This window comes from Moschus berezovskii, chromosome 7, assembly GCF_049115385.1.
Source record: "Moschus berezovskii isolate FMDL1 chromosome 7, NW_MosBer_1.0, whole genome shotgun sequence".
Taxonomy (NCBI): Eukaryota; Metazoa; Chordata; class Mammalia; order Artiodactyla; family Moschidae; genus Moschus; species Moschus berezovskii.
In genome coordinates this window covers 113,673,409-113,694,299 of record NC_142466.1, presented here as the reverse complement: position 1 = coordinate 113,694,299, position 20,891 = coordinate 113,673,409, and the positions used below count along the sequence as shown (strand labels likewise).

Here is a 20,891-nt window from a genome sequence, read left to right as displayed (position 1 = left end):
TGTATTACTTGCAAATGGTGCGTTTCTCTTGTCAGCCATGTCATTACTGTTGGTCTTCCTGTCCACATGGTGAGCATCACAGAGGGTTTATTTGTTCTTGTTCCTACCATCATACCCTGTTATGGACCAGAAATTCACGTCCCCCTCAAATGCATATGCTGAAGCCTCAACCCCCAACGTGACTGTGACTTAGTTTGCTAGACCTGCCGTAGCAAAACCCCGTACACTGGGTAGCTTAAACCACAGACGTTTACTTTTCCCCAGTTCTGGAGGGCGTCAGCATGGTCGGGTTCCAGTGAAGTCTCCCTTTATGCCGTGTAAATGGCCACTTTCTCTTGGTGTCCTCACGGGGGATGGAGGAAATCTTTCTGTTCTTCTGAGGCCACCATGCTGTATGATTAGGGTCCCGATTTTATGATCTCATTACTGTTAATTACATTCTAAAGGTCCCATCTCCAAATGTAGTCTTCTATAGACTGAGCCATGTATTCCACAATTCACATATTGAAGCCCTAACCCCCAGTGTGACTGTATAGGAGACAAGGCTTTTGATAGGTCATTAAAATTAAGTGGGAACAAAAGGTTGGGGTCCTAATATAATAGGGTTTGTGTCCTCATAAAAAGAGGAAGACATCTATCTCCCTTTCTCTCTCTCTCTCCCCACTTCCCTCTCAACATGGATACACTGAGAAGAGCCCACGTGGACAAACAGTAGAAGGCAGCCGTCTTCAAACGAGAATCTGACCGGTTTACATTATCCAGTCTGTGGTTTTTGTTATGTAAGCCCTAGCAGACCAAGACGCATTTTCTGAAAATGCCATGGAAGGAATGAATGAGTGTGGAGGTGAATGGATCCATGGATCCTGACAGATATGTATGGGTCCCCGCCCCACCAGCCCCTGCCCCCGCAACCTTGGTGGAGTCTAGACTGTGACTTGCTCTGGACTTTGGACCACAGGATAGCCCAATTCTGACAGTTTTGTGCAGATCCCTCTCCTTTCCAGGTTTCAAGCATCAGGATTGGGTGTGACTACACTTCTCAGAAGGGATTGCAGGCTTTTGCTGGAGGATTCTGTATCATAGGCTTGGAATAGCGGACCTGTGTTTGGGATTTTCGTCTTGGCTCACCTTTAAGTAGACTTATCCGAGATACCTGGGGGGTACGGACATCAAGAGAGGCACGTGTGTACACTTTACTGCCACAGGGCCACCTGTATCGTCCATTGTCTTTCCCTTAGCAAGCTCAGATTCCCCTCTATGTCCCTGAAGATGAGGTTTCTCAGAGTCTGATACCCAAACCAGCCCTCTGGGTAAGAACTACCCTGCAGACACATCTGTGTCTAAGCTGATCAAACTTCCTGAGAAAACAGGATCGCCTTAAAATTGGTGTTGGGATGTTCAGAAGCCTTCTTTGTCCACTCTGGAAAAGGCCCATCAAAGAAGCAGGAATCTGGCACACCCCGTCCCTTGTCATCAGACAGCAGGTGGCTCAAACTGAAGAACTTTCCCGGCCTCTGGAGACATCAGTGGAGGGGGGGCTGAGTCTGAAGATTTCAAAGCCGGGACTGTCTTTGGGGATTTCTCAGAACAAAGGCTCAGAGACCATCAGCCAACCTCCTTTCTTCTTTCTCATTTCCTCTCCTTTTCTTTTATGTTGGCTCTCGGCTTCCTTCTCAGGTTCTTCTGTGTTTTGTTTTGTTTTGTTTTTTACTTTCATCTTCAACTTTTTTTCCCTCTGCCCTTTTGACATCACTCTCTCCATTCCCTGTAACTTTCTACAGACTCAATTTGGAAATTTCTGAAAATGTGGCTACCAGAAGCTCCTTGGAGGGTATTGAAATGGAACATTGGAGTATGCTTTAGAAGGCTTGACTCTGCTGCTTGGTAGCTTAGAGCAAGTTGTATGCCTTGTTTGGGGGGAACTTCAGTTTCCCTCAGTGAAACGAGGCTCTTGTAGCCAGCACTCTGTGTGTCACAGCTCCACAGTGTGTGTATGTGAAAGCCACTCAGTCATGTCTGACTCTGCGACCCCATGGACTACACAGTCCGTGGAATTCTCCAGGCCAGAATACTGGAATGGGCAGCTGTTCCCTTCACCAGGGGATCTTCCCAACCCAGGGATCGAACCCGGGTCTCCCACACTGCAGGCGGATTCTTTACCAGTCTGCTGAAATGATGTTCGCCCCAGGGCTGCTGTCTGCCTTTCCTGCCACTGTTCTGGTTCAGGCTTCCTTGTCTCTGGCTGGCTCCTGCTAAAGCCTCTGGCTCTCCCTTCTCCTTGCCTCTGTGTGTGTACTCCACACTCTGCTTAGCAATTGTTATCACAAGGACTTAACTGGAACATACCAATTTCCTCTTTAAAACCTTTCAACAAGCACTTTTTGCCTTTGGGATAAAAATCTTTAACTCCTCAAGGTGGCTCTCAAGGTGATCCGACCTCTGCTGCCTCATCTGCTCTGCCCAGGCTCCACAGCAGCCACACGGAACTTCTTTCGTTTACTCAAGCACTGTGTTCTTCCTGGCTTCAGGTCTCTGCACATGCTTCTGCGTCCACCCAGGGCACTCTCTTATCCCAAATCTTTTCAGCAGTTCCACCCTGATTCTGTCTTATTTGCTCATTCCTAACCATGTTTAAGGTCTCGGTGGAGGTGTTATCTCCTCTAAGAAGTCCACTTTGACTCTTAGGATGGGTGAGCCGACCTTCTTGGTGCTCCTGTATACTCTATATTGTTTGTCACAGGAGTATTGCAAGGTGTTGGCAATGCCTGGATATGTGTCCTACCAAGCTGTGGATTCTTTGAATCACGGATGGTGTTCACCATCGTATCTTAAGGGCATGGGGGCAGTGCCCTTGAAAACATAGTAAGTGTTGCATCAATAAATGTGTAGGGTGGCAGATTCGTTTCTCCTGGCCTCCGTGACTCCTGCATCATCGCTGGGTCTGGGAGGGAGCTCCAAACACACAGCGGGTGGGGGCCCAAGCCCAATTCTCCAGGGCCTGAGGGTGGGCCAAGCCCTAACTTCAGCCCCATTGCCCACCCTGTAGCAGCGGCTGAGGCGACGCAGGAGCCAGTGGAGTCCCTGATGCAGAAGTTCAAGGAGAGTTTCCGCGCGAACACGCCCATCGAGATCAGTCAGCTGCAGTCAGCACCACGCAGCGTCTCAGCAGGGAGGCGGAAGAGGAGAAGCAGGCCCCGAGGTAGGTCCCCCGGGCACCTCTGGCCAGGATGTCCACCAGCTCTGCCCAGGTTCTGAAGGTGCCAGGAAGAACAGTTCCCTCTTCCTCCAACTTCTCTCTGCTCACAGAACCCATGGAACCCGAGAAGTCGTCTCATCTGAGGCCCTGCAGAGAGAGGACCTGTGTCCCTGCGTGTAAAGGTCTCCTCTCTGGGCCCAGCCTCCTCCTCTGAGAACGGGAATGAACTGCGGTCTCCTAGAGTGGCTGGGAAGATTAGCATCAATCTATGGAATGTGCCCAGCAGAGCAGCGGGATACACTTTAAGTGTAGCTGGTGTCATTTTGGAGAGTGTGAGATAGGATGCTCTAGTGGGAGACATTCTCAGACTGGGGTCACAGAGCAGGGTTTGGACCCCAGTTTCTTCACTTTTCCAAGCCACTCATCTCTGCCTGTCTTGCCATAACATCTCAGCACAGTGCCAGCCAGCATGCAATCGAAAGTAGATCTGTCCGTCTTTCTCCTCCCTTTCTTCCCCATCATTAGCATCATCACCATCTCCTCCTTCCTCTGACCTCACAGATGACTTTGTGTCTGGGGCTACCGCCACCCCCATCATTGCCTAATCTCCCAAACTCAGCTTCATCCTTCTGTCCACTCCATGATCTCCAGCCAGTCATCCTTCCTCTTGACTCTCACTTCTCTAGTGCCTATAACTTGGTTCTGATTATGTCACTCTCCTCTTTCCATGGCTTCAGAGACTGTCCAGTGTCTACAGAAATGTTCCTGCTGATGAAAATGGCCTTTGAGGCCACCACAGAGCTCCAGTCTCTGCGCTGTTCTTCTAAATCCCTGTGTTTCCACTTCCATGTTCTTTTCCATACCATTTTCTCTCTGTGAAAACTCCTGTCTAGCCCCAGTGACGGAGAAGGCAATGGCAAGCCACTCCAGTACTCTTGCCTAGAAAATCCCATGGATGGAGGAGCCTGGTAGGCTGCAGTCCGTGGGGTCGCTAAGGGTTGGACACGACTGAGTGACTTCACTTTCACTTTTCACTTTCACACATTGGAGAAGGAAATGGCAACCCACTCCAGTGTTCTTGCCTGGAGAATCCCAGGGACGGGGGAGCCTGGTGGGCTTCCGTCTATGGGGTCACACAGAGTTGGACACGACTGAAGTGACTTAGCAGCAGCAGCAGCCCTAGTGAATGTTTATTGGCAGTTACTGACACTTTCTTACTCCAGGCAGAGGCTAAATGTGTTGCTGTCTCATTTGATGCTCAGTAACAGGTACCATGATGATGCCCATTTTACAGACGCTGTCACTAAGGCACAGAGTCACCCAGAGGGACACTCTAGTAAGGATCAGAGCCAGGTAGAACTGAACAGTCTGAGTCTCAAGATTTTTTTCCCACTAAACCGTTAGATTCTATCCCAGTGAAGTCCTCCCTGTCTTTCCAGGCTTAACATGCGTGGCGTATATTGGCAAAGGGATTACTGATAGTCACCATCACAGTTCACCCTGAATTCTCCCAAGTGTGAATTCTCTCACATCTTAATCCATGTGTTAAAGACTGACTCCACTTTTGTGTAATGTCATTTGCTTATGTCTGGCTCCCTCCTTAGCTAGACAGAGAGTTCTTTGAAGGCAGGAAGTATCTTATTATTGGAATCATCTTTGTGTTTCTGAGACTAAATCACTGTCTGCACGCATAGTAGACACTTGTTATTCTCTAGATCTTAATCCTGTGAATTCCTGTATCCAGTGAAAAACCAAGATCTACACATTTAGCCAAGGTCATAAATTGAGACGGAGGTTGAGGATTGAGTTCCTTTTTGGAATTCATGTGGTAAACCCCAGGTTGAACCATTGGGTAATGATAAAGATTAGTTGCTTTGAGGTCAGCAATGTCTGAGTCCTAACCCAGCCCCATTGGTGTCAACTTGCTTAGCTCTGGAAGAATCATTGGATGTCTCTGAGCCTCCAGTTCCTCTTCTGTAGAATGGGGGTGCCGACCCCTACACCAGGATTGTTGTAAACATCTGATGAAATAGAAGAATGTAGACTACCTTGGCGCTCTTAGCTAATGTGTATTAGGAACTGAATAAATGCTCTCTTGTATTTGTCATGACTTGGGCATTCGAGATCACTTGTAATTCCTCTCAGCTTTAACTGTCCATCTTTATTGCTCCAGCATTCACCAAGAGTCTCCTACCCATATCCTCTCTACAAATAGAGTCCACATAAATACACTTGATGCCAAGTCCATAACTTCGCTGCTCTCCACCATCAATCTGAATTCCTTTCCTTAGTGTCATATCCTTAACACTTTTTATGTCAATGCTTTCTTCCAAAAACCATCTCTTTTATGCACCATAACTGTCTCAAGGAGGCCTCTTCTGTTAGGCATTTGTGCTGTGCTTAGGCATTCTATTGTGTCCAACTCTTTGCAACCCCATGGACTGTAGCCCACTAGGCTCCTCTGTCCATGGGGATTCTCCAGGCAAGAATTCTGTAGTGGGTTGCCATGCCCTCCTCCAGGGGATCTTCCCAACTCAGGGATCAAACCCGCAATGTCTTCCACATTGCAGGTGGATTCTTTGCCATCTGAGCTATCAGGGAAGCCCTTGTTAGGCATTTGGGTTATTTCTAATTATTTCACAATTATAAGCAATGCCATGTCAAACTTTAAAAAAAAAAAACTTGGCCTTTGTGTTGGATCCTGTTTTTCCCTTCTTGAATTTCAGAATTAGATTGTTAGTGAAATCTATTATTTGGCTTAGACCATAATTGAATATCAACTCATTTTAATTGATGAGTTAGATGGGGACTAAGAGAACTCATACAGGTAGAAATTCATTTTTTTCCCTTAAATGTATTTCAAATTTGTCCCAGATATATTGGTCACCATTGTGACCATTGCCACTTCTTATCTCCTGAGGTTTTCCCCAAAGCAAGCCAGAGTAATCTTTTAAATAAGATAAGGTCACTCTTCCGCTTAAAATTATTCAGCGGTTTCCTGTTACACTTAGTTTTTCTTTAATTTTTGTTAGTGTACAGTTGATTTACAGTGTTGTGTTAGTTTCTGCTGTACAGCAAAGTGAATCAGCCTTATATACACATATATCCCTTCCGTTTTGATGGCTCAGACAGTAAAGAATCTGCCTGTATTACAGGAGACCCTGGTTTGATCCTTTGGTTGGGACAATCGGGAGAGGGGAATGGCAACCAATTCCAGTGTTCTTGCCTGGAGATTTCTGTGGACAGAGGAGCCTGGCGGGCCGGTCTGTGGGGATGCGAGGAGTCGGGCAGGACTGAGGGGCTGACCCGGCACCGTCTGTGGCCGTTTGTTGTTGTTGCTCAGTCACTAAGCCAGGTCTGACTCTTTGCAACTCCGTGAACTGCAGCACACCAGGCTGCCCTGCCCTTCACAATCTCCCTGAGTCTGCTCAAGCTTATGTCCGTTCAGTTAATGATGCCCTCCAACCATCTGATGCTCTACCACCCCCTTCTCCGCTTGCCCTCAATATTTCCCAGAATCAGAGTCTTTTCCAAAGAACTGGCTGTTCGCATCAGGTGGCCAAAGGACTGGCGTGTCAAATTCAACATCAGTCCTTCCAGTGAATATTCAGGGTTATTTCCTTTAGGATGGACTGGTTTGATCTCCTTGCAGTCCAAGGGACTCTCAAGAGTCTTCTGTAGCACCACAGTTCAAAAGATCAATTCTTTGGCACGCAGTCTTCTTTATGGTCCAACTCTCATATCCATACATGGCTATTGGAAAAATCATAGCTCTGATTATATTGACCTTTGTCAGCAAAGTGATGTCTCTGCTTTTTAATATGCTGTCCAGGTTTGTCAGAGCTATTCTTCCTAGGAGCAAGCATCTTTTAATTTCATGGCTACAGTCACCATTCACAGTGATTTTGGAGCCCAAGAAAATAAAATCTGTCACTGTTTCCACTTTTCCTCCATCTATTTGCCATGAAGTGATGGGACTGGATGTCAAGATCTTAGTTTTTCAAATGTTGAGTTTTAAGTCAGTTTTTTCACTCACCTTTTTCACCTTCATCAAGAGGCTCTTTAGTTCCTCTTTACTTTATGCCATTAAAGTGGTATGATTTGCATATCTGAGATTGTTATTTCTTCCAGCAATCTTGATTCCCATTTAGGTCACCACAGAGCGTTGAGTAGAGATTCTTGTGCTCTACAGTAGATTCCCATTCGTTATATATTTTATACAAAATAGTGTATATGGTGTTGGTGGTGGTTTAGTCGCTAAGTTGTTTCCAACTCTTGCGACCCCATGGACAGCAGACCACCAGGCTCCTCTGTTTGTGGGATTTCCCAGGCTGGAATACTAGAGTGGGTTCCATTTCCTTCTCTAAATCCCAATCTCCCAATTCATCCCAGCCACTCTCTCTGCCCTTGGTGTCTATGTGTTTTTTCCTCTGTGTCTGTATTTTTGTTTTGCAAACAGGTTCATCTGTACCATTTTTCTAGAGCCTACATATATGCAATATTTGTTTTTCTTTTTATGACTTATTTCACTCTGTATGCCAGTCTCTAGGTCCATCCACATGTCTGCAAGTGGCATGATTTTGTTCCTTTTTTGGCTGAGTAATATTCCGTGTGTGTGTACGTGTGTGTGTATGTGTGTGTACGTGTGTGTATGTGTGTGTACGTGTGTGTGTATGTATGTGTGTGTATGTGTGTGTACGTGTGTGTGTATGTATGTGTATGTATGTGTGTGTGTGTGTATCTGTGTGTGTGTGTGTGTGTATGTATGCCACATCTTCTTTATCCATTCCTCTTTTGATGGACATTTAGGTTGTGTGCATTGAACACTGGGGTGCAAGAGTCTTTTGGAATTATGGTTGTCTCTGGGTATATGTCCTCGAGTGGGACTGGAAGGTCATATGGCGCTTCTGTTTTTAGTTTTTTAAGGAGCCTCCACACTGATCTCCCTAGTGTCTGCATCCTGTTATCTTTAGAACACAATCCAAACTCCTTGCCTTGGCATGTAGGCCCTGTTCCATCTACATCTTCTGCCCTCTTCACTCACTTGGCATTTCCCTGTGCTTCAGGCATAATGATTTTTATGTCCCAAGAACACAACAAATGGGACCCCACTGTACAGTGTGAGAACTTGTGTGCTTCTCACCGTGTCTCCTTTGTCCCCCAGATGCCATCGTGGGGCATCCCTTCTCACCTTTCAGGTCGTAACTCAAATGCCAGCTCCTCAAAACCACTGTCCCACTGCCCCAACACAGGTACCCAGATTTTAACTCCTTTCCATCCTCAACCTGCTACTATTTGTTGCATAATCATTTTTCATTCCTTCCCTGATATTACAGGCCTAAAATCACTTTTATTTGCTTGCTCATTTACTATTTTCCTGTCTAAAATAGAAGCTTCATATTCATAAACCTCATACATAGAAAGTGCTTAATAAATATTTGTTGAATAAATGAGTGCATTAACCTCAAAGATCGTTGGAAAGTGGCTCAGTTTTATAACCTTCAAATTGATGGTAGAAGAGGGATCCAGGATAAAGTAAAACCTCCCGGTACGGGTCTCCGGGGAATCCTGTTTCCCCTCGAGGTAGACTCGCTGATGGATAGCACATGAAATGTGTTCAAGTGGCTGCTGTTAAAGCGATTTTCAAAATGGCTTAATAACATTGTACTCATGGTTTTGCTGCTGCTATTAGATAAGGTTTTTTTTTTTTTTTTCAAGAGAGAGGAGGGCTAGTACATGCTAGCCCTGAACTTCCGAACTCACAGCCTTTCCGCCACAAGTCCTCCAAGTTTTCTTGAAAAGAAGAAATCCACAGTCAATAAAAGTTCTGGAAATTCTGCACACTCCCTCTTTCTCTCGTAAATTCCCAACCACGTTTTAGTCTATGAAAGACCCCAGGAAGTCCTGTCGTGCAGAAAGCTGGACAGATTTGTTTAGCTCATCGTCTGTAAAAACCATCTTGACCACAGACTATTTTCCCCCCTGGAATGTGCGTGAACATCTTGCAGCACAGAAGCATCCATAGAAACACAATTTTGGAAGTGCTCCATTGGCTTCCACTGACCATCAACAATCCTAGACATGATGGTCAAATCCCCGGTCTTTCACTCTCTCTTCCCTCTGCCGCTGAAGTGGCCGAGGGCCTTCTGGCCCAGAGTGAGGGCACCTGGCCTCTGCCTACTTCGTTAGGCTCTGTGCCCAGACCCTGGTGCTCGGCAGGTCCCAGCAGATGGAGCGGGTAGCCTGGAACCTGTGTCATGGAGTTGAACACACGGTTAAAAGTGGCTCCAGTGTGGTTTGGTAGTTAGGGCTTCCCCCTGAGAGGCCTGGTAGATGCTGACTGCATCGTCCGCAGGCAGACAGAGGAAGGCGAGGGGTCCCAGTGCCATCCTCTTGTCTGCAGCAGGGCTTTATGAGGCAGCTGTTGGGCCGTCACTCCCAGGCATCCACGTGCAATAAAATGGAGGTAGAAAAATAAAGTGAAACGTGTTAGTCACTTAGTCGTCTCCGACTCTTTGCAACCCCATGGACTGTAACCCACTGGGTTCCTCTGTCCATGGGTTCTCCAGGCAAGACTACTAAAGTGGGTTGCCATGCCCTCCTCAAGGGGATCTTCCTGACTCAGCGATCCAACTCAGGCCCCCTGCATTGCAGGCAGAATCTTTACCCTCTGAGCCACCAGGGAAGCCTGAAAAGGAGTTATGGATGTTCAAATAAAGCAGAGGGAAATTGTTCCGGATGTGAGGAAGGGCTTGCTGAGGTTCATGCAGTCTAGGTAGTGGTCTTTAAAAGTGGGATTTTGTACTTGAAATTTAATTTCACCACTCTCTAATGGAATGATCTTAAGTAAACGAAGAAGTGGTTTTTAGCCTCAGTTTTCTTATCTGTAAATTAGTGCTAATAATGCCGAAGTTGCATGTGGGTTGTGCAGTAGCACCTGCAAAATGCTCAGCCCAGTGTCTGACTCATGGCTGACCCTCAATCAAGTGTAGCTAGCTGTATTGTTGTTGTCAGGGTCCTGCTCATTTGACCTCCGGGCTCACACATCCATTTCCTTCTGCCCGGCCATTGCCTATAACTTGGTTGAGGTTTTATCATCCCTTATCCTGATTGCTGTGACAGCCTCTTGATCCACAAATCCATCTTCCTCCTGGCGGGTGAAGTGATCTTTTGAAAACATACTAAATCAGACCATGTCACTCCTACCTGGCACATTTTCCTGATACTCTATCACTTGTACTGGGGGGCTTCTGAAACTTTGCCAGCAGAGTCGTTCTAGAGGTGGATGAGAGTCAACACACACCCCCAAAGGGAATGCAGCTGTGCTCACAAAGCTTCAACATAAGCCCCAAATTCCAGATTCCATCTAAAAACATCCATGCCAGTCTGTTTTATTATGTGCAGATTTATTGTACTTTGTTTTTGTTATTTAGTTTTTAAGTCATGTTCAACTCTTTGCAACCCCATGGACTATAGCCCAGCAGGCTCCTCTGTCCATGAGATTCTCCAGGCAAGAATACTAGAATGGGATGCCATTCCTTCTCCAGGGGATCTTCCTGACCCAGGGATTGAACCTGCGTCTCCTGCATTGGCAGGCAGATTCTTTACCACTGAGCCACTTTTATTTGTCAGTTAAATTGTTTAATATTTTCTCAAGTCCTTAGTCCCAGGAAAAAGAATCATACTTCTGCTGGTTATCAGTTCAGTTCAGTTCAGTTCAGTCACTCAGTCATGTCCGACTCTTAGCGACCCCATGAATCATAGCACGCCAGGCCTCCCTATCCATCACCAACTCCCGGAGTTCACTCAAACTCATGTCCATAGAGTCAGTGATGCCATCCAGCCATCTCATTCTCTGTCGTCCCCTTCTCCTCCTGCCCTCAATCCCTCCCAGCATCAGACTCTTTTCCAGTGAGTCAACTCTTCACATGAGGTGGCCAAAATATTGGAGTTTCAACTTTAGCATCAGTCCTTCCAATGAACACCCAGGATTGATCTCCTTTAGAATGGACTGGTTGGATCTCCTTGCAGTCCAAGGGGCTCTCAAGAGTCTTCTCCAGCACCACAATTCAAAAGCATCAATTCTTTGGCGATCAGCTTTCTTCACAGTCCAACTCTCACATCCATACATGACCACGGGAGAAAACATAGCTTTGACTAGACGGACCTTAGTTGGCAAAGTAATGTCTCTGCTTTTTAATATGCTATCTAGGTGGGTCATTATTTCCTTCCAAGGAGTAAGCATCTTTTAATTTCATGGCTGCAGTCAGCATCTGCAGTGATTTTGGAGTCCAAAAAACAAAGTTTGACACTGTTTCCACTGTTTCCCCATCTATTATTTCCCCTGAAGTGATGGGACCAGATGCCATGATCTTTGTTTTCTGAATGTTGAGCTTCAAGCCAACCTTTTCACTCTCCTCTTTCACTTTCATCAAGAGGCTTTTTAGTTCCTCTTCACTTTCTGCCATAAGGGTGGTGTTGTCTTCATATCTGAGGTTATTGATATTTCTCCGGGAAACCTTGATTCCAGCTTGTGCTTCTTCCAGCCCAGTGTTCCTCATGATGTACTCTGCATATAAGTTAAATAAGCAGGGTGACAATATACAACCTTGATGTACTCCTTTGGTACCATCTTCAGTGGGTTTCCATAGGATCCAGTGAAATAATGCCTGTAAAGCATTGAGCACAGAGCCAGGCAAATGTGCACATTGAACATATATATTCTACTATTATTATTTACTGCTTTTATCACTACTGCTTTTTTTAAACTTTTAATTTTATATTAGCATATAGCCAGCCAATTAACAATGTTGTGATAGTTTCAAGTGACACAGGGACTCAGCCATACATATACATGTATCCCTTCTCCTCGAGACACTGCTTCCATCCAGGCTGCCACATGCCATTGAGCAGAGTTCCCTGTGATGTACAGTAGGACCTTCTTGGTTACCCATTTTAAATATAGCAGTGTTACCACTACTGTTTTTTATGAGTTTTATATTAGTCAATGTCATTATCAGGACAGTGATAATACCAATATCATTATATTTGTCAGTATCCCATTAGGGATACACTTACCCAGTTTTAGAAGTAAGAGCCTGTGGGATGAATGACACACTGTTTAATAGGGTGAGAAAGTCACCCTGTTGTGAGCCTGCTGCACAAGCCTGCATCCCTGCCTGCCCTCCAGCCTACCTCTGGCTCCGCCCAAGCCCCAGAACACTGTGTTCTGCAGCCTCCAGCACACAGACCGTATTCCCTTCCGCAGCATGCCTTGGAGTCCAGCTGTGCAATGTGCGTACTCTCCCTGAAAGTGCCCCCCCCCGCCCTTCTCTGAGCGGCAAACTGCTACTCATGTGTGGAATCCTGCTTTCAAACTCTTCTCTAGCAAGACCGCAGCTCCCGCCCACCCTCAGCGCTCATCCAGGCTGAGTGAGCTTCTCCCCTGTCTCAGCACTTGGAGCCCCCATGCTACCTTCTGTCAGACCCCTCATTACAGGACACACCTGCTTCCCTCCTCAACTCTGACAGTCCCATGATGAGGACAGTGATTTATGTCTCTCTGCAGCCCAAACGCCTAACACAGAACTGGCATAGAATAGCAATTGGCTGAATGGGAGAATGTCTGAATAGGCAGGTGGATGCATGGATGCGTGGATGAATAGAAAGGGACAGTTGGGAATACAAAGGGTTAAGGAAATGTGGTAGAGCTAGCAGTTACTACGCGTTTAATATGTTCCTAGTATTGTACTCATCATATATTATCTCATTTAAAAACTCCCCAAATCTCATAAAGTAAGGCCTATGATTAACTCCATTCTATAAGAATTGATACTCTTGAATTGTGGTGCTGGAGAAGACTCTTGCAAGTCCATTGGACAGCAGGGAGATCAAACCAGTCAATCCCAAAGGAAATCAACCCTGAATATTCATTGGAAGGAGTGATGCTGAAGCTCCAAAACTTTGGCCACCTGATGCAAGAGCTGACTCACTGGAAAAGACCCTGCTGCTGGTGAAGATTGAGGGCAGGAGGAGAAGGGGACAGCAGAGGGTGAGATGGTTAGATGGCATCACTGACTCAATGGACCGGAATTTGAACAAACTCCAGGAGACAGTGAAGGACAGGTAAGCCTGGTGTGCTTCAGTCCATGGAGTCACAAAGAGTCTGATACAAGGTAGTGACTGAAGAACAACAACAAAATAAGAAATTTAAACTTAAGTAGTTTAAATGACTATCCTAAGTGTACCCAGCTCGTAGACTATGGAACTGTGAATCCAGAGCCCAGATGGTCCATATTTCAGTTTCCAGATGACAGTAGTATTGGTCTTCGTCGGTCTGGCTGCAATCTCTGAGCTGTGAAATTGTATCAGCCTAGACTGGATGCTATAACGAAGTGGTGTAGTTCCTTCCTTACATTGGTAGGTGTTTCTGAATCATCAGTGCTGCTGTGAGGGTAATCAGGAGCTACAAGCTTCTGGAAAATGAGGCATTTCCCTCTTAGCTAACAAGGAGTCGAGACTGCCCCTGACAAGTTCCTTCTTGCCCTGGGAAGCCAGTGCTGTGACCTGAGGGCCAGCAAACCCAGTGGTTATGTCATTGTCCAGCGTTCTGTGCATTTTTAAGGCTCATCCAGCTTTTTTTTTTTTTTTTGCTGTGTTATACAATTGTAGGATGTGCCACCCAGATCTCTGCCAACTAGCACTTCATCATTTAGAGAATAAAACAAGGAATTAGACATCTGTGCCACAAGGACTACATAAGAAGGTGGTGTGAATTGGCCTGAGGTGTTTATAAACCATGAGATAGTTACAGGAACAGAAAGAAGACTGAATAGACCCCAGCTACCTAGATTCCAGCGCTGAATCTGTGATGAAATAACCCTGCTGTTCTTTCCAAACAAAACCTTAAAGCTACTTTCTTCGTGAAAACTTTCCAAATTTTCCTCACATGAAAGTCATGCATACTTCCTCCAAATTTTGGTTCAGTTCAGTTGCTCAGTCGTGTCCAACTCTTTGCGACCCCATGAACTGCAGCACGCCAGGCCTCCCTGTCCATCACCAACTCCCAGAGTTCACTCAAACTCATGTCCTTTGAGTCGGTGATGCCATCCAACCGTCTCATCCTCTGTCGTCCCCTTCTCCTCCAGCCTTCAATCTTTCCCAGCATCAGGGTCTTTTCCAATGAGTCAGCTCTTCGCATCAGGTGGCCAAACTATTGGAGTTTCAGCTTCAGCATCAGACCTTCCAATGAACACCCAGGACTGATCTCCTTTAGGATGGACTGGTTGGATCTCCTTGCAGTCCAAGGGACTCTCAAGAGTCTTCTCCAGCACCACAGTTCAAAAGCATCAATTATTTGGCGATCAGCTTTCTTCACAGTCCAACTCTCACATACATGACCACTGGGAAAACCATAGCCTTGACTAGACGGACCTTGGTTGGCAAAGTAATGTCTCTGCTTTTTAATGTGCTATCTAGGTTGGTCATAACTTTCCTTCTAAGGAGTAAGCGTCTTTTAATTTCATGGCTGCAGTCACCATCTGCAGTGATTTTGGAGCCAGAAAAATAAACTCAGCCACTCTTTCCACTGTTTCCCCATCTATTTGCCATGAAGTGATGGGACTGGATACCATGATCTTAGTTTTCTGAATGTTGAGCTTCAAGCCAACCTTTTCACTCTCCTCTTTCACTTTCATCAAGAGGCTCTTAGTTCTTCTTCACTTTGGTAACCCCGTCTTTATCTTTCTTATGATATTTGTCATTTATCACCTTTGATGAGAGTCATTTAAGGCCACTTCTCTTCTCCCTTAATTAACCTCCCGAAGCACAGTGACTGTGTCCAGGTCATGCCTGGGCTTCCCGTGACTAAACGAGTCTTGACAAATAGCAGATGCTCAATTAATGCTTGATGAGTTAATGGGAAAGTAATCACATGGGCTGCACGATCTTGGACAAGACCTTCTACTCGCCAGGCACCAGTGTCCCCATCTATAAAGCTGTGTGGAAGCCAGCTCAGATCCATGTGACTCCACACTGCATTCTTCCTCTGGCTCCCTCAGCTCTGAGAAGTTACTTATTGTGCAAAATGGTCAGCACCTAATCTGCAAATCACACAGTTGGCCACCTCATAGGGAGGCTGTGAGGATTAGACTTAATGTGTGTAAAAAGCTCAGCGGGCCACACTAAACCTAGTAAGCACCTAATCTTTGTTGTTGCTAATTTGGAAGGTAGAGGTGCTGGGCTAGATCATTTCTACGTCTGCTCCATCTCAAATGGTCTTTGACCCATAAATCTGATTGTGATCATTGTTGTCTAGTGAAAAGTTCAGTATTTGGAGTCCAGAAAGCCAGGTTTGAACACCAGCTCTCAAGTGCAGTGGGTCCTCAGAGAAACTGCATCATCTTCTCAGGATTCTATCCACAGCACCTGGAGATGGGATAATACCTGCTATTCTTGTTCCTTGAGGCTGTTGTGAGAATGTTCTAGAATACTTACTAAAATGCTCTTTTAAAACACTCTGTAGATTAGCAGCATCTTGAAGTCAGAGCCTTGGCACCTTCAAACACAGGGCATAAAATGCAGATTGGAACAGGAAGCCTTTCCCCTGGGGCTCTGGCTTTCCTTTTTCTGGACCACATGGCCCCTCCAAGAGTGCTCCCAGAGCCAGCACCGCCACAACCTGGTAATGCCCAGGTCGTGTTGGATGGAGGCCTGGGAGAGCTGATTTATAGTCAGAGCACACAGCTGCCTCCATAAATCTTCCCTGATGTATCTTTCAGAGAACTTTGCATTCCTAAAAGTGTATGTCTCCTCCAGGCGGTTTTCCTTGGCCGTCTGAAATATGTGCAGGGCTCTCGGTCCATTCTGTCTGGTCCGTCTGGGTAGAGAGGCGACTACAGGTAACCTGAAGAGAAGGCTCTGGACCAGGTCTTGGTGGGGCCTGGGGATATAACTCTAGGATATTTTTTTTCATCAGTATATGGTACAGTACCGTGTCACTTAGGCTTATAGCAGAACGTGTGTGTGTGTGTGTGTGTGTGTTTAGTAGCTCAGTTGTGTCCTACACTTTGTGACCCAATAGACAAACTGTATCCTGCTAGGCTCCCCTATCCATGGGATTTTCCAGGCAAGAATACTGAAGTGAGGTGCCATTTCCTCCTCCAGGGAATCTTCCTGACCCAGGGACCAAACCCATGTCTCCTGCATTGGCCGGCGGATTCTTCACCACTGAGCCACCAGAAAAATCCCTTATAGCATAATAAACACCCGGAAATTTTGTGGCTTAAAACAGAAACCACTTATTTTGGCTCTCAATTCAAGTCAAGCATTTGGCCTGGGCTCAGCTGAGCAGTTCTGGTCTGGGCAGGGTGAGCTCTGCTGCCCTCTATCACGTACCTATGGTCAGCCAGCTCTCCATGGCTGGTTCACACGGGTTCCAAAAGCAGCAGGAACAAGAGCTTCAGGGCCTTTTGAGGCTTCAACTTGGAAGACACTTCTTCCTTTCTACTTCATTCACTTATTCAGAAGCAAGTTTTGAGGCCACCTTAGATCCAGGGGGTAGAAATAGAGCGCATCTCTTGCAGAAGAGGCTAAATATTAGGATGTCTTGTTTCTTTTTTTTAGAATGACTTTTGCAACCTACGAGTGCTGATATTTTATCATACCTCTGTTTTATATTAAAGCCTGGACTGATCCTCACAACCTCAGCATAATTACTTCTAATTTGCCAATGGAAAATCTGAGACATATAGATGAAGGAAACTTTATAATGCAGCAGAGATGATCATGGGAGAACTGATTCCCCTGATTCTAACCCTTTTCAGAGCTAACCTAAAGACTATTTTAACTTCTGCTGCTTTGTCCCTGTTTAACTGGGACAAACGCTTCGTGATACTAAGCCATGGTTAGGTAGAGCCTGGCTTGTGATGTCTGGAAGGGCAATACATTTGTATCTTGGCTCCATCCTTGCAAGGGCCTATGGTCTAATGCCAGATCAGTAGAATGATTCAGTAAAGGGCCATGTGGAAAACACTTTAGGCCTTTCTGACCAAGAGGCAAGCTTCAAGACAGTGTGTAGATACCTATAAAATGAGAAAATTTTGTCCACAAATTTTGATTGATGAAATTTAAAATATAATAATAAAGAACCATCTTTGGTAACAAAGTTCTGTTAACCAGAAAAATGGAATTTATTTCACACTGAAATGTGAATTTCATATCATTTTCACATCTTAATGTATTCTTCTTTTGATTTGTTTTTACCACTTAAAGATGTCAGAGCCGTTCTTGACTCCTAGGCCATACAAAAACAGGCATTGGGCCAGATTTGGCCCACGATCCCTGGTATAAGAGAGCATCTCAAATTTGGACTCAAAATCCTTGAGGCAGCATCCCCCGTGAGTATCTAATTGCTGTGTGATGTCAGGTGAATCCTGGATGTCTCAAAGCCATTGTTGCCCAGGCTCCCAGGCACACAATAGAGGGGAGACAATTTCTTACGTTCTCTTAGTCCACCAGAGAGGGAAGCAAATCTCAGGTTCATCTGGTCCAGCTTGTCGATGTGGAAATGGTGCAGGGGGACACCTCTCTCCCTGCCATAGAGAGAAACTAGCAGACCGGGGAATGGAGTCCTCATTTCATGCCATTTAAATATACAGCAGCATGTAGACCATATTATACACATAAGGATTGACATTGGGGAATTTGGATAGAACATGTAGGTAGGAACTGGCAGCTCAAGCTCTCTTCTAATCCGACTGTTATCAGATGAGTTAAGTATTTAGAAAATTACAAAGAGAAGGCCTTGGCTTTGTGTTTTCCCATGTTTGAGAAAGCCGTGGTGAAATGGTGAAGTTCTGATGGAGAGTTCACGGCCATCAGCAGGAGTTTCTAAGCTGTGCTCCAAATAGACGTTCCAGGGGTAAGTGGGCATAGTAGGGCATCGCTGGGTAGGTAGGGGTCTTCATCAAACCCCTATTCTAGATTTATGTATTGGGCTTCAATGTTTTTGGAGAAAAGTCTCAACTCTAGCACATATGCTTTTAAAAGCAAAACAAAAAATAAGTGTTTGTATGACAGAAGCTCTCGTTCACATGTGGAAAGGAAGCTGCCTAGGGCCTTCCTGTCACACACACACACACACACACACACAGCCTTCCTGTTACACACATACACACACACAGCCTTCCTGTTACACACACACACACACAGCCTTCCTGTTACACACACACACACAGCCTTCCTGTTACACACACACACACAGCCTTCCTGTTACACATACACACAGCCTTCCTGTCACACACACACACACACACACACACACACACACAGCCTTCCTGTTACACACACACATACAGCCTTCCTATTAACACACACACACACACCACCTTCCTGTTACACACATACACACACACAGCCTTCCTGTCACACACACACACACACACACACACACACACACAGCCTTCCTGTTACAAACATACACACACACAGCCTTCCTATTAACACATACACACACACAGCCTTCCTGTCACACACACACACACACACACACACACAGCCTTCCTGTTACAAACATACACACACACAGCCTTCCTATTAACACATACACACACACAGCCTTCCTGTCACACACACACACACACACACACACACAACCTTCCTGTTATACACATACACACACACAGCCTTCCTATTAACACATACACACACACAGCCTTCCTGTCACACACACACACACACACAGCCTTCCTGTCACACACACACACACACACACACACACAGCCTTCCTATTAACACACACACACACACAACCTTCCTGTTATACACATACACACACACAGCCTTCCTGTCACACACACACACACACACACACACACAGCCTTCCTATTAACACACACACACACACAACCTTCCTGTTATACACATACACACACACAGCCTTCCTGTCACACACACACACACACAGCCTTCCTGTTACACACACACACACAGCCTTCCTGTTACACACACACACACACACAGCCTTCCTGTCACACACACACACACACACACACACACACACAGCCTTCCTGTTACACACACACACACACACACACACAGCCTTCCTGTTACACACACACACACACACACACAGCCTTCCTGTTACACACACACACACACACACAGCCTTCCTGTTACACACACACACACAGCCTTCCTGTTACACACACACACACACACAGCCTTCCTGTTACACACACACACACACACACACAGCCTTCCTGTTACACACACACACACACACACACAGCCTTCCTGTTACACACACACACACAGCCTTCCTGTTACACACACACACACACACACACAGCCTTCCTGTCACACACACACACACACACAGCCTTCCTGTCACACACACACACACACACACACACACACACAGCCTTCCTGTTACACACATACACACACACACAGCCTTCCTGTCACACACACACACACACACACACACACAGCCTTCCTGTTACACACACACAAACACACGGGTGTTGGGTAAAATATAACATTTTTTTTAAAAACACAAATTTATCTTAAAAATGAAGAAAGGCAACTCCTCAGTTGTAAGGAGTGAGGAGGAAATGCAAAAACCTAGTCTTTGAGTTTAGGAGCTGATGTCTTGGTGATTCCAGGTGGACAATGGGATGGGATAAAAAGAAAAAGAAAAAAAAAAAGGATACTAAGTAGGAAGAGGGATGTGGGAAGAATCAGGAAGTTTGGATTGATGTATATGCATTACTGATACTATGTATAAAGCAGATAATTAATGAGAACCAACTGTGTAGCATGGGAAGCTATGCTCAATGCTCTGTGGTGACCTAAATGAGAAGGAAATCCAAAAAAAGAGGAAATACATATATATATGAAGTGAAGTGAAGTTGCTCAGTCGTGTCCAACTCTTCGCGACCCCATGGACTGTAGCCTACCAGGCTCTTCCATCCATGGGATTTTCCAGGCAAGAATACTGGACTGGGTTGACATTTTCTTCTCCAGGGAATCTTCCCGACCCAGCGATCGAACCAGGGTCTCCCACATTGTAGGCAGACACTTTATTGTCTGAGCTACCAGGGAAGTAAGTAGAGCTAATTCACTTTGCTATACAGCAGAAACTAACACAATATTATAAAGCAACTATACTTCAATAAAAAATTCATTTAAAAAAATAAAGAGAAAAAAGGAGCAAGGAAGAAATGAAAGATAACTTGGTAGAAAAAAGCTCTGAAGCATCAGTAATCATAATAAATGTAATTTGCATATTTCAATTCAGAGCTTGATTATATTACACAAATCTACTTATGTGCTGTTTACCAAAGATCTTCTTAGAACATAAAGACATAGAAAGTTTGACAGTGAAGGAAAAGGAAAACATATACTAGGCAAATGCTAATCAAATGAAACCTTGGGGAGAAGTATAAATATATGGCAAAATAAACTTTACAACAATAAGAAACAAAAATTCCTTAGGAAGAAAAAGTGTTATTAATTAATCATAAAAGGAATGGCTCACCAGGAGACGAATAAAATTTGTACTTACATGTGCGAACAACACAACTTTAAGACATATGAAGAGGAAATTGAGAGGAGTAGAATATGCTGATGAATACCTAATCAAACTGGGAGTTTTTTTTTAATAGAAATATTCCGATTAGATCAAGTAAGCAAA

At 45.3% G+C, this 20,891-nt stretch overlaps 1 protein-coding gene across 1 annotated transcript in view; it reads left to right on the top strand.

The window, feature by feature from the left end:
• ASTN2 (astrotactin 2) overlaps positions 1 to 20,891 on the top strand; it is a 1,049,203-nt gene that overhangs the window by 297,549 nt on the left and 730,763 nt on the right. The window contains exon 4 of the mRNA XM_055427750.2: positions 3,047 to 3,199. Within this exon, the coding sequence (XP_055283725.2) occupies positions 3,047 to 3,199 (153 nt within the window). The remainder of the gene's footprint in view (positions 1 to 3,046; positions 3,200 to 20,891) is intronic.